Source organism: Anoplopoma fimbria, chromosome 19 (assembly GCF_027596085.1).
Source record: "Anoplopoma fimbria isolate UVic2021 breed Golden Eagle Sablefish chromosome 19, Afim_UVic_2022, whole genome shotgun sequence".
NCBI classification, from domain to species: domain Eukaryota; kingdom Metazoa; phylum Chordata; class Actinopteri; order Perciformes; family Anoplopomatidae; genus Anoplopoma; species Anoplopoma fimbria.
Genome location: NC_072467.1, coordinates 20,520,545 through 20,535,349, shown reverse-complemented (window position 1 = coordinate 20,535,349; position 14,805 = coordinate 20,520,545). Strand labels below are relative to the sequence as shown.

General features: G+C 40.4%; 1 protein-coding gene across 1 annotated transcript in view; it reads right to left on the bottom strand.

The window, feature by feature from the left end:
- Positions 1–13,952, bottom strand: part of tmem117 (transmembrane protein 117) — a 42,093-nt gene extending 28,141 nt beyond the window's left edge. Inside the window, exons 1-2 of the mRNA XM_054619600.1 lie at positions 13,721–13,952; positions 11,565–11,876 (exon numbers count right to left, since the gene is read on the bottom strand). Of these exons, the coding sequence (XP_054475575.1) occupies positions 11,565–11,876; positions 13,721–13,952 (544 nt within the window). The remainder of the gene's footprint in view (positions 1–11,564; positions 11,877–13,720) is intronic.
- Between the last annotated feature and the right edge of the window lie 853 nt (positions 13,953–14,805).

Below are 14,805 nucleotides of genomic sequence, written 5' to 3'. Positions count from 1 at the left end.
AACGTAATCAATAATTTCACCTCCAGTCTCCTCTAGATTTATAGGAGCACAATACTAAAATGCTGCACTACTCTTTTACTCCTCAAAACAGGTGACGATATTGAGAATAATAATAACACAATATCAAATCTAACTCCTGTCCTTGAATCCCAGAGGTGCTTCTGGAGTTCCTGAACCAGTCGACAGTATTCTGCAGCCAGTTTGAGAACGGCCACTGGTACTGCTACATCCTGCTGGTCCTCTTCTCCTTTGCCCTTCCTGTGGGCATCCTGGGAAACATAGCGGCTCTCATCAACTACTCCTGCTTCAGGAAAACCTCGAGCACCAGCAATCTGTTCCTGCTGAACCTGGCCCTGTGCGACTCCGCCTGGATCCTCACCCTCCCCTTCACCCTCTACTTCACCTTCCAGAGGCCGCACCTCCAAGACATACAGGTCTTCTGCCAGTTCAAGAAGATCTCCTTCAACATCAACATATACGGCAGCATCCTCTTCCTCACGCTGATCAGTTTCGACCGCTACGTCGGGACGGTGCACCCGATCAGCTCTCTCCGCTGGTGGGACGTGGGTAAAGCCAAGCTGTGCTCAGTCTGCACGTGGGTCACGTTGATCCTGAGCTCCATACCCGACTTATTTCTGACGTTTGCTATTCGGCGATCGGAAAACATCACCGTTTGTATGGACCACATCCAGGGCCCTTTAATCTACGTCAAGACGATCACCGTCATCAGAACAATCGTAGGCTTCCTGCTACCGTTTAGCGTCATGCTGGCTTTCTACGTAAAGACGGTCCGTGTTTTGAGGCGTCTCCCGGCGGGCAGGAGGCACAGAGGAGCCCAGCGGGCGGGAGGGAAGCCTCTGAGGCTCATCATCGCTGCCATACTGGTTTTCGTGGTTTCCTTCGTGCCGTACCACGTCATGATCGTCACCCTGGTGTTCATGAGGATCAATAACCAGGTCACGCCGTCTAACACCAACGTCCTCTACGCCTCCTATGAGTTCTTTGAGGCCATGTGCAGCGTGAGCAGCTGCCTGGACCCGGTGCTCTATATTATGGCTAGTGAGCGGTTCCAGAGGAATCTGCTCGCCTTGAAAAGAGACCGATACAGGAGGCTGTGCTGCAGAGCCAGCAGGAGGGTCGGGGTGATTGGGTGACTGAGCGGACCTAATGGATGGAACGGTTTGGCGAGTTACCTTGGCTTTAATACTGTTAAACATGAGCCAGTGGCAGAGGTTCATGATCCAATTATCATAGCACGGAGAAAAAAATGAATTACTGTCAGGTTTTGAAATTGATATTTCAAAAGTATTGGACTTGTTGACATGAAGTGTTCTCATCCTTATATGTGCTTCACCTCGTAAATCATCATCTGTGGTCTGATTGATAGATATTGTCAGAAGACATTAACCAAAGCAACTAACTAACAGTTATTCTGCTGATTATTTTCTTGACTAATGTTTTTTGTCAATATAATTTCAACATTTGTAAGTTCATAATTTCAGCCCAAGTTCACATAAACCTATTGCTAGTATTATCCATCTTACAAAACCCCAAAAATGTAATCTATGAAGATACAGTACCAGTCAAAAGTTTGGACACACCTTCTCATTCAATGGTTTTTCTTTATTTTTATTTTATTTTTTTCTACATTGTAGATTAATATTGAAGACATCCAAACTATGAAGGAACACATATGGAATTATGTGGTAAACAAACAAATGCTCAACAAACCAGAATATGTTTTATATTTTAGATTCTTCAAAGTAGCTGAATGAGAAGGTGTGTCCAAACTTTTGACTGGTACTGTATACAACAGAGGAAAAGTATCAAATCCTCCCATTTGGGAAGCTGGCATCAGTGATTGAATGTTTGCCATTTTTTGGTTGATGAATGACAAACATGATTAGCAGATTGTAGGAACATTAGCACATTAATTTTCTCTTCTCTGTCCATTAATGGACTAATCATTTCAGCTCTACACACAAGTTTAGTTTGTGTTCAAAGATGTTGTTGTTAAATGTACCGATTTGCTCAGTCCCATACATACAGGTAACAAATTTAAGGGGTCATTTGAATAAATGGATTCAGATGCTAACCACAAACACCTGTTTTTTTCCCCCTTTAATTTGTCACCCATTTGCACCTGTATCATAACAGGAAAGCACAGGTGGATGAATACATCACCCTGTTATGTATTTGTAGAGGTGGTGGAATTAACTCCTGTTGTAGTCTTATCAAAACGAATCCAACACGCCACCAACACTCCATCTTCAAATATTATGACTGTTGTGCAGTGAAAATGTGGTCAAAATGAACAATGAACGCAGTAAACACTGGGCCTTGGAAAACAAAAAAAACAAAACATGGCTCATGAAGTGATACCAGCGTATCCACATTGATTCTTGACCTACTGATGGAGCAGTCTTTCCATCTCAATCACTGCTCTTTGTATTATAATAAAGGGCAGCTGCACTGTTTTCGAGTGTGCGCTTTCATCTATTTTTAGGTTTCAGTGCTCATCTCTTCTGTGTCCTGTTTATGATTTGAAGCATCAGAACAACAACCCTGCCCTCCTTAGGGATCCTAATGAACATCCTCCCTCAAAACACAAACCCGGAGTGCAGAGAGCCTCAGCACTGCCTGGATCATAGCATGTACACACTGTAGCATCCCCATTCATCACACTTCTTACTGGGCCACAGCATCACGGGGTAGTTTGGGAATAGCCATGACTACAGCCACTGGCGTCCCCAGAGCTGAAGTCCTCTGTAACTAAGCGTCTGGATGATAAATCAGAGGTGGGAAATGACAAACAGAAGTCCCTCTGCAGGGAGACTGCAGCAAGTAGAGTCCAGACAGAGAGAGCTGTCTACTGGGCCACTTTACCAGAGTACCGGTTCCTGGAAGAGGCCTGCTACATCAGTTCATTTTGTTATTTATGGCTTGGTTCCAGACCGAAGCAGTCATAGATTTCAGGCAAATAAGCAATTTCCTTTTGGCTGGATTCCTTTGTTTGGTAGCTCTCGTCATTATTGCTCTGAGTCATTGTCTCTCTGTCTGCTACGCAAACACCTTTGTGTTTTATCCTTTACTGCCAGCACATGGAAATTAAGTTCACGAGACAAGTAAAGCATATTAAAAATGTCTTTGTGACGATGAAAAAGTATCTTGACGGTTTATGAGATATTAAAATATATTTTGGAGTGAAAAATGTAAATGTTTTTTATTTTGTATTCTAGTCTCATTGTCATGATTTGTGACACCAAAGTGCACTTCAACATTAGTTAAGATTTTGGCCCCTAAGGGACAGTGTAATGTGCTGTAAACACAACACTGACATATTATCATTGTTTATAGTTGATATAGTGAAGGTGTTAGCAAACATTTGTTATACTCATCCATCAGAGAGGGAGCAACAATAGCATTCATTAAGATTAATGAAACAGTAAATGTGTAAAAACTTTAAAAACCAAAACAGTGAGCTGAAAGATGTTAAAAGACTCAGAACTTACAGAGGCTGCTGCTCTGTAGTCACTATAATCAATATATTTTTATATTACACATACAGTCTTTTTTTTCAATTGTTAATATAAAAATAATGATTCATTTGTAACTTAATTTCACAATTCTAATGTTTGTGCAAATAGCATTAGACAAACGTTTTCCTGGTAGGAATGTCTACTTTATAGTTTGGATTTTCAGACAATAATACAGCCACACGCTGTACTAAAACCTTCAAAGACATCAACATCTGAGAGACAGCAGCCTCACACAGTGAGACAGGAATATAAATTTAAGCTTCACTGCACCCCCACTAATAATAGTCATGAGGCTGATAATTATAACTGCACATCAGCTGTATGGATCAGCCCGGGTCACTTTGCTATTTGTGGATTCGTTGCGATGCACTGTACGAATGCGGAATCAAGATCATACCCCAATTTAGTGCTTACAAAATTTGCCATGTCAATCAATAAAAAACTATCTGAAACCATTAATAATTCAATAATCATTAAAGACTTTAATGAAAGGAAAATTACAACCCTTCTCTGGTTACAGCTTGTGAGGAATGCTTTTTTTTTCTCAGTTTATATGATTGTAATTTGAATATCTTTGGTGATTTGTTTGGATTAAACCACCAATTCACAGCAACATCATAAGGGGCTTCTGGGAAATTAAGATGGGCTTCTATTTTTACGATTCTCTAGACTTAAAGTTTATTCAAATAAATTCTCATCAGAATAATTGATTGTATGAATTCATTAAAATATGGATTAAAATGTTAGCAGCGCCACATTATGGATCCTCCACCAGGCTTAACTGTAATAGGATGTTCTTTTCCTTAGAAGCTTCATTTGGTCGTTTATAGACAAATTGCTGGAGTGCATCGCCAAAAAGCTCATTTCTGGTTTCACCTGTGCACAGAACATCTGTCCAGAAGGATGTGGTTGTGTAGGTACTCTTATGTATTCTTAGGCAAAGATCAGCCGTTCCTTTTAATGTCTTTTTTTCATAAAAAAAAGGGGTCCTTTTAGGCCTTCGCCCATAAAGCCCTTCTTGGTTTAGTGCTCGGCGTATCGTACAGTCAGTGTTAAACCATGACTACAGATGGTTGCAGGTCAGCCTTCAGCTCTTTAGACGTTTTAAGTGAAAAATAAACAGGAAATAACAAATGGCTTTTTTAAGCATTAAAATGATCATTTATTGGCTTAAGCATTAAAGTAATCATAATTTATTGGCTAAGTGAAGTGATTTGGGAAATGACAATGTATCACAGGTTTTTTTTCGCTTATTTGAAGGATGCCAATACCATTGTCATAGAAATCTTTCAGTTTTTATTGTTTTTGTTTACTCCAAGTGGTGTTTTTTGACACTTATTGTTTAATTTGCTGTTCTGTACTAAACATGAGTGTCTTTAGACCAACGCTGTTACACTAGATTAGATTTTTTATTAGTAGATATTCTACAGTATGTTCTCAAATGTCATGGGTGCCAATATTTGTGACCAGAACTGTAAACTTGGAACTAAATCATTATTTTGTTTAGTTTATCAATTGATCAGTTCATTTTTATCTCGATCGATTGACAGTTCAGTTTATAAAATGTCAAAAAAAAAAAAAGCTAACAATGTACCTCACAGTTTTCTAAAGCCCTCTCTTAAACCGAAAACAGAAACAGAGAAGCTGTGACTAGCAAATGTTTGTCATTATCATAATCATAATCCTTGTTGAATAATTTCCTGAAGACAAATTAAAAGACTAATTGTTTCGACAGCAGCATGAATAGACGGACATTAAATCACTCTCAACAGCAACACACACATTCAAAGCATGCAGAGAGTATCCACATCCCCCCATCCACTCTTCTACTCTTACACACACACACACACACACACACACACACACACACACACTCTCTCTCAACTTTGACCCGCAGCCACACAGTGCTGTACATAAGCCATCCCAGCCTTTTGCGTGGCACAGTAATAACATATGACAGAACCCAGATGGCAGCCTGGAGGCTACACTCATCAAGATCAGGGAACGTGGACGAGAGGCCCTCCAACAACAGAGCTACCAATGACATATCTCACACTGTGTAACACACACACACACACACACACACACACACACACACACACACACACACACACACACACACACACACACACACACACAAACGCAGAGCTCAGCAGAGCATGCAACGGTGTTAAGAGCTCCGTTTTCAACGAGCGCAGGGTTTCACACATTACCATTACCTTTTTTCTTTGTGCTGTTTACGCTATTCTGGAGCCTTAAATGACTCCTCCAAGTAGAGATGAGCGGTCAGCGTTTGATTGAATGTAAGTGTCTGTAATAAGATGCAAAGGAGGGTCTAATCCGGTTAGGTTGGCGCTCCACATGACTCAGAATTACCCTTCAATTTACCTTTTAGAAGTCGAAAAGCCTTGGAGTGAGATAGATTAGCATAATGTATTCACCTAAGGACTGAGGCAGAATGAGAAAGAACTGACAAGCAGTTCTGCTTTTCCAATTATGGATATGGGCAGTGAGACAGTGAATTACTGTGAGAGAAGGCCCATAATGTAAAGCTTTAGTGCTGCGTCGCTGCAGAGAGTTATGTAGGAGTCATATGTTAGAAACATGATGTATCTGATAACACTACATCTGTGTTATTTGGACAACCTGACTGATCAATTCAATTTTTTAAGACTTTTTTTTCTGATCATAAAACAACAAAGATATAAAATTCATGCAAAAAGAAAGTAGACGTTTTTAAGACCGTATTTCTAGTCTTTATACTGGTTACAATCTTCTCATCTGACCCTCTGAAATAAATAAAATTTGTTAAAATTGCCAAAATGTCGGGTTATACCTTTATGTTTTCAATGTCAATGGATTTCATATGTTCCATCTGCACATCATTTGACCTGTAGCGCTCTTATTTTGATGTTCTCATGGCTGTTGTCAGTTAAGGTTCAAGCATCCTTCGCTGTCACTTCCACTAGACTATGGAACAGATTGACATCTGCCATCTTAGATTGTCTATTTCAAAACGTTCTCAACATCCATTTCTACTTTGTAGCATTTGAGTCTGTGTGAGTGAGTAGGGAATTTTTGACTTGGCTTACATCCTCACTTTTACTATTCAAATTAAGCCGAATAACTGTTACTTACTATTCTTTATTTTGTGTGAAGCACAAACCATGGCCCAAAGGAGTCTATGTCTTGAAATTGAAAAAAAGTGTCTCAATCTAATCCATGGCCGATCGCAAACAAAGCACATTCAACCCGAAATAGACATCTCACAAACACTGTGACCTCAGATTTAATACAAATGTGTAATGACAGCTAGTCTCCCTCTGAATGACCAGAAGTCACTGGCTACCGCCCACTCCATTAGAGATCACACATAGCCTTGAGTGGCTGAATGGAACAGCATAGGTTGTTCCTTGAACCTCAGATGTAGTCTTAAATCATATAATCTGTCACAAGCTATTCATCATCAAGAGTTTATTCAGATTTTTCTCCAACAGAGAACAATACTGTGCACCTCTGCCTACTATAATAGCAACATGACTGAGTAACATAACTGAATACAAGGATTGCAATGAAACTATTATGCGACAACTGGATTAACATCTGTTTGGGATTCTGAAGGGGGAAAACCATATATTGTGCCAAATATGGGAAAATAAAGAAAAAACTAAAAACCGCTTGAGGGAGGGAGGTGGTGCAATTCCCTATGAAATGTTTTCTAGGCCATTTATAAATGATAGATGATGCAGATGATGCTTTAAAAAAGTCTTCAGAGTTGGGACAAATTGATTTTTGAGTTAAGCATAGCTGCAAACAAAAGGAGCGTGAAAATGACTCAAATTATGCAAGGTGATATATATTTATCAAATGGCATCCGAAAAACACCGTCAAATAAACGTTTGAACATTTCAAAGTGCAGAAAATATAGCGGATCCAGATCTGCAGGGCCTCGGTACAGACAACATGATGTGCAGTAGGTGGGCCATGTGGGCCTGTGTGACAGATCTATAATAGATGATGGATTTTGCAGTGGGCCTGGTGCTGTAGGCACACAGCTCTTATGCCTTATACCTGGGTTGGGATTACATAAGACCTTTACTGAAATGTTGTGCCGGGCACATCTCGCCTCTCAACATTCTCTTTCCCTCTCTGCCACGGATTCACTTCATCTGTCCTGGGTAAAAACACACACACACACACACACACACACACACACACACACACACACACACACACACACACACACACACACACACACACACACACACACACACACACACACACACACACACACACACCGACCTGTTCACTCACACGTATACAATTGCACATTCACACACAAAAATATCACCACTCTCTCGCTAACAAAAACACACACCCACACACAGACACACAAACCATCTGTTTGGAGGCTTGTTGAAGCGCATTAGTTGTACCTGGCTGTTCTGTCCCTCTCTACCCTCAAGCCAATGTGAGTGTTCAGACCCTGAACCAGATACACTGGGCCTTAATGTACAACCGCACTGAGAGCTACTACAGTTCATGTGATGAAGCACATACTTTACTATCGTGAGTCACGCATATGAGAAAATGCTAATGGTGGAGTAATATATTGAGGTATTCTGGCTTGCACAGTATTGACAGAAAAGAAAAGTGTTCTGTGTTTGCGTATAAATTACGCACAAAAAGTTTAAAAGGACGGGTCACTTATATTACAAAAAAATCTTTCCTCACCACGCTCTACTGGTAACTGCAGAGTTGTAGTTTTATTCTGCAAGGTTTTTAAATTATTGATCTGAGATTTCTGGACAAAATTGTTACTTTACAGAAACAGTATAGTTTTAATCTGAACCACTCTCTTCTGAAGAAATATTCTTTATTGATTTTTTTTTTTAAACGATAGATTATTGAGTAGTTCAGTCATCACCATGTTGTTGCCAGGTAACCAGCGCTTACTCCACAAAGTCAATGCACCTGACTCCCCCAAGACATCAAAAAAACTTACATTTCTGTTTAGGTAGAGATAAAAAACAAAACAAGATACCATGTGTGACTAGCTTTTCCCCCTGCTTCCAGTCTCTAGCTTCATATTAACTTATTATTTACTTTATTCTAATTGTTACATACATAAAACTAACACTACTTAAAATTTCAACTCTGCATTGAACCACTCCTAAGTATTTTAGGAGCGGTGGGTTTCTGTAAAGCGCTTGGGGAGGAACTTGGGGTTCAGTCTTTTGCTCAAGGACACTTGGACAGGAGGAGTCAGGGATTGAACCGCCAACCTTGTTGTTAAAGTGATTAAATATCAGTTGTGTATTTCCCAAAATATTTAACCAAACAATAACTATCTGCATAGCTAGATAAGACTAGAGTTAGGTGAGACTTTGTTTTGTAAGTTGGGTAAGTGAACTGTAAGAGTTTATATCTACTGACATCATAAGTGTTTCTTTGTCTGGCTGGTGACTCTGTTTCAAGGGAACCCAGATTCTCATGAAGCCATCAATTTAGGTTGTTGTCATGTGAATTTCAATATGACATTATTTTGTGTGGGCCACCATATTGAGAATCTAAATAAAGATGATATATTGTATGTCAGACCTATTCCAATATAAAACTATGTCAAATTAACTTTTCTATTTGAGTCTTAGAAATCTCGAAGGACCTTGTATGTAAGCATGAAGTAATCCGATATGGGTCATCCTGACCCGCATGAACATAGATCCTAAGAAAGAAAACACTATATTTAATCAAACGATTGTAACTTGAGAGGACAGAACAGCTGGTATTATCAGACCCACGGTCCTCAAAGCAATTTTCCATTTCCCCTCTTATTGAGGATTCTGTATTTGCAGAGCAGCGCTCTTGGCTTTCTATTTATGCTCAGAAAAGACGATCACTCAGCGTACCCCCCCCCCCCTCCCTTTCTCTTTGCCCGTCCAATTATAGTCATTAGTGGTTCATCCCAAAGAGATAAGCCAGTGTGGCCAATAATATCTGGGCCTAAGTGAGTTGTGAAGTGACTGGGAAATGAAATGTGTCAGTTGAAAAGAAAAAGCACTGCAAACTGCGGCAGTTAAAACAAATGACTGGGCTGATGAAATTGGAGTCACAGCCTTACGAGAGGAGAGTGAAATGGAAAGAGTCAAGCCCTCTGGAGAGTGAGAAATCAGAAAATGGCTGGGGCTGTAAGAAGAGGTGAGAAAAATTGCAAGAGGGTGAAAAAGAAGAGGAAATGCATCAAGGAGGTGTGAGAGGTGAAGGAAGTGAGCAACAGGAGGCGATGTTGTGTTGCAGAGGCTCTATCATAGCAGGAAAAGCATGTGTAATCAAAAACATTATGATGGATGCATTCCATTTAGGTGTATCAGAGTCCTGTAAACACGCTTGCTCACTGGCATGGTTTATTGAAATGGAACAAATCCATCATAGATGTACAGTACTTTTCTTTGGATGACAAGACATTTTGACCCGTCATAGCAGGAAAAGCACAGGTGAAACTAACATGATTAATGATGGATATGTTCCATTTTAAGTGTCACTGTAAGTCAGCCCAATGCACGAGCAGGCACAATACTGGGATCCTGAATATGACACACCTAAACGACATTATTAAAAGGGAACTCCACTGATTTTACACATCAAAGTCTGATTGTCGGGGAGAACTACTGCATATGTGAAAATAAAGTTGTACAAAGTCTTTTGTTGCTCCAGAGGGAGCTGTGCAAAATCTGAAAACTTGCCTCAAGTGAGTGATGTCTTGAGGTCACATTACCAGCTAAACGCATAATGTGATGTGGGGGCGACAGGTTTTGAAAAGGTAGAAGAATGCGTGACATTAAAAATAGATGATATCTCTGGTTCTGCAGCATTGATTTTTATCCTTTTTTTTTTAAAAGTTCTGTTTTAATTGTATTTTTTACACCATTTTTCCCCCGCTGTGACATGTGAAAATGTCTGCCGGTGAAAGATCTATTGAATTGTTGTAAATCCTTGTGAGGGAAATCTAATCAAGTTTATTTCCCTTTATGCATCTTTAATTGTCTGTCACTTATTTTATGGTAAGATACAAAGTGTCTAAACCTCCTCTATTAAACAGATTGAAAAGAGTATTTTTGTTGTTGTTTTGTTTGTTTGTTTTGTGTTCTTCACTGGGAACATCCAGCCCACATCAGGAGAGTGGGTGTGAGTAGATCGTGCATCTTTATAATAGGTTACAAGCCAAAAAGGTAAAGAACCACTGATCAGATACAAACAGAAAGAATAGTCTTTAAAACTAAGTAGAAAGTCTAACAAGACTCAACTAATATTTTTCGCATAAAAATATGCATACTGCATTAATATATGTACAGTTTAATAAATCTATTCAGCAGCAAGAGATCACATAAATCCCACATGTACACTCCAGTATGGTGTTTGTATCATTTTAAAACTATTATTATAATCGTAATTGTTTAAAACTTTGCAGTAGACGATTATTGTATTTATCAATTAAGTCATTTCAGGCCACGTAAGCATTTTTTAAGCAAAAAAATAGACACTTTCCCAGTTTCTGTTTTCTTTCAGGATGGAATATTTGTAAAAAAAAAAAAAAAAAAAAAAACACAAAAAAAACCAAGTTGGGCTTTAAAAAAATTGTGATGGGCATATTTCACAATTTCTGACATTCATAGACAAGAAACAAAAAATGTTATGGGAGCATATGATATCCTAATAATCAAGATTGGAGCCACAGAGTAATACACAAAATAAAGGATTTGCAAATAGTGTTTGACCCAGATCTGATGATAAGCGAGAAGAAAGGCAGAAATGAGAAGAGTCAAAGATATGGGTGTAGGAGCACAGATAAAATGATGATAACTGTCTTTAATTCCATTATTTTTTTTGCTAAGAATTGGATTATGGGTGGAAAGTGCTTTTCACTGGTGAGCAGCCAGAACAAAAACAACTCAGGAAGTAAGGATCCCTCCCTCAGCAGAGCCATTACTCTGCACATTCCCCTGCATTATTGTGTGCATGACTTACCAAAGAGCTGGCGGTGGAATATAAACTTCCCGGCTAACATGCCAGTGATTATGGCCAGTATCCAGCATATTACTTTCAGGACGTTCCATCCGAGGCCCGGGTACTTGTTGAACAGGAAGGAGAAGCAGTTGCCCACCACGATCATATGGGCCCCTGTCTGACTGTGAGAGATGGGGTCCTCGGCGAAGATGAGGAAGTTAAAGAAGGTGACGAGGTAGGCCACGATGAGGCGCGACCACGGGTGCTGGAAATAGTAGCGAAACCGGGCATCTATTTCCATCCTGCTGAGCACCCCCCCCAGCCACACTACACCTGGGAGTCAGAGAGAGAGAGAGAGAGAGAGAGAGAGAAGGAGAGAAAGTGCTTCTTTCAGTTAGATTACATTACTCGAATCAGAAGGGCAGATTAGAGTGAAAACATCCCTCAGACTGAGATTAGTGGTAGGAATATAACTGAGGTGGAGTGCAGATGGGGATTATGCTCAATTCAGACGACTCCCATCAGCACCAGTGTCAACAATGCACCTACATGGAGGTTTCTCAGGGAAAAAAAGACAGGCTCCCTCATCAACGCTAAGACGATCACACAAAAAACACGACAGAAACGTCTTGATCCGTCTGGTTGCTGATGGCAACACAGCAAAGAATCCAGCAGCATGAAGAGAGGCTGAAAAGTTCACGTTTTTTTTTTAACCCTGAGCTCACAATTCAACAAGAAGCTGAAAATGAGAACAAGACGTTTAAACTTTAAAAGTCTTAATTCAGCATCAGTCAGTCAAAACAGGTCGGGGGTGTTAAGTGTCATACCTGGATCAGGTAGAATCTTCAAGCTCTTAGCGGTAAAGCGCTGGCTCTTGAGAGGCTTATCCTCTCAGCTTGTCTGATCTGTGCTCCCCCTCAAAAAGAAAAAAAGAAAAACACGGTGGCAGCATTTACGCTGATGCTTTGCTCGGGAACACCTGCCAAGCAGCAGCGGCAGCGCTTGAGTAACTTCCCAACAGCCCCCCACCCCCCTCTGTAGCTTTAAAGCCAACCACATACATTCCCACGCTGTAATACCCCCCCCCCCTGTGACTGGTCTGACGGTGCTGGACTGAGCTTCCCAAAACCCTGTTCCCCACTTTGACACGGTTTCCTAAAAATACCCCACAGTGGGGAATTTTGGGATGATGCGACGGCACCAGAAATAGAACTGCCAAAGTGAAACACCCCCCATGTGGCTATTAAATTTCCATTGCATCATGTTTGTCTCGTCCTCATGGGCCACCTTGGGTTATGCTAAGCTAGGGATAGGGATACTGATAGGAGGTTGGAAATTTTGACTTAATCATCCTTGTAAAATGCTGAATTAGTTTCCTGTCTTTATCCCATTCTAACCATTAAGAGGAGTGGTTGTGACGGGGGGGGGGGGGGGGGCTTGTCAGTGCCTTCTGGCTGGAGAGTCCCAGACGTGCATGGAGAGGGGTCTCAACCAGAGGACACCCATGAAAACAGGAGGGGGGAGCATGCAAACACTGCACAGAAAAGGACTCCTAAGCCTGGGATATACAGTATGGCTATATGATAGAGGGGTTATAGCATAGAGAATGATGCAAATGCAATGGAGACTCCATCATCCTCATCCTCCAGCTGCTCATGGTGCATCCCCAGAACTGCCTGGCTCATCCTTTAATACATCAACATGACATTTGGACAAACCCCAATATAAAAACAGCCTCTTTAAGTGCTGCAGGAGAGCATAAGTCTGTGACCACACACACACACACACACACACACACACACACACACACACACACACACACACACACACACACACATCCCCCTCTAATGTCACAGCAGTGATGACGCCAAATGTCAAATCCTCTACCACACGTACCTCGGAGATAACAACAAGCTGGACTGGAATATTATCTGATTACACAACTTTAATGTCGATGATGCAAAATGCCGGCGACATCTGGGACAGCTGCAGATGTGCATGTGCGGAGTGAATCACCTGCTCTCTCTCTCTCTCTCTCTTTATCTCTCTGTCTCTCTCTCTCAGTCGACAGCCAGGACCAGAAGCCCCGCTACCCGCACGGCTCTCCTGTCACTCATCATCGAGGCTGGATGGAGGGATTATCCATGCGACCTGTTGTTGGTGCACAACAGAGGTACCCCCGATTCCTCTGCCATTGTGCTGGACCGTCCATGCGCCGGGGCGGTGCTTCTGCAGCTGGGTTCCCCCTCCCCACCACCAACCACCAACCACCTCCACCCCCAAAACGGTGCAGGTTTCTCGGCTGCTGTGAGGACGCTGCTCCCGCTGCTGCAGAGTGGATGGAGGTAGCTGGGAGTCCACACAGCACGCATTAAAGCATCTGTGCACCGCTATGTGGCCGACACACATTATTCAACCTGCGTCAAGTTGGAGCAAGAACACATGTGCAACTTCCGCTCATATCTTTCAAAATAAAACGTTTTTTTGACATTATGATTTTTTTTTTTTTTATTGCAAATATTTCATTTGGGCTTGTCTGTCTATTTTATAATTTGATTTATGATTTATAGTCATCAATATATCATTTGAACTGTCAACTGTGCTATGCATGCTTTATAGTTATGTGCTGTTCTATTTTTTTTATTTTGCTATTTATTGTCTGTGAAGTTGTATATAAGTATTTATTGTCTGTGTCTGTGTAGTTGTATAGTATGTGTATTTATTGTCTGTGTAGTTGTATAGTATGCAAATGAGCAATATTATATAAAGAATGTAACTATTATATATATACTATATGTAAATATTATATAAACAGACAGAAACTATTATAACTATTGTATTGCACAGTGTATTCATTTGGGCTTGTCTGTCTATTTTATAATTTAATTTATGATTTATAGTCATCAATATATCATTTGAACTGTCAACTGTGCTATGCAATATAGTTAGATGTAGCACCAGCAGCAGTGGACTTCACTCAATATGTCCTTTTTAAATGACACGATTCACACCAATATTTTTGAAGAAGGGTTTACTTTGTTTAATTTATTGCAAATATTTAATTTAAGATAAGATAAGATAATCCTTTATTAGTCCCGCAGCAGGGAAATGTACAGGGTTACAGCAGCATAGAGGATAGTGCAAACAAGAGACATAGTAAAAAAAAACGAGATCAAAATAAGTATAATAAATAAGCAAATGAGTAATAAAAACCCCCCAATATGAAACAGTAAAGAATCCACAGTAACTATTATATATACTA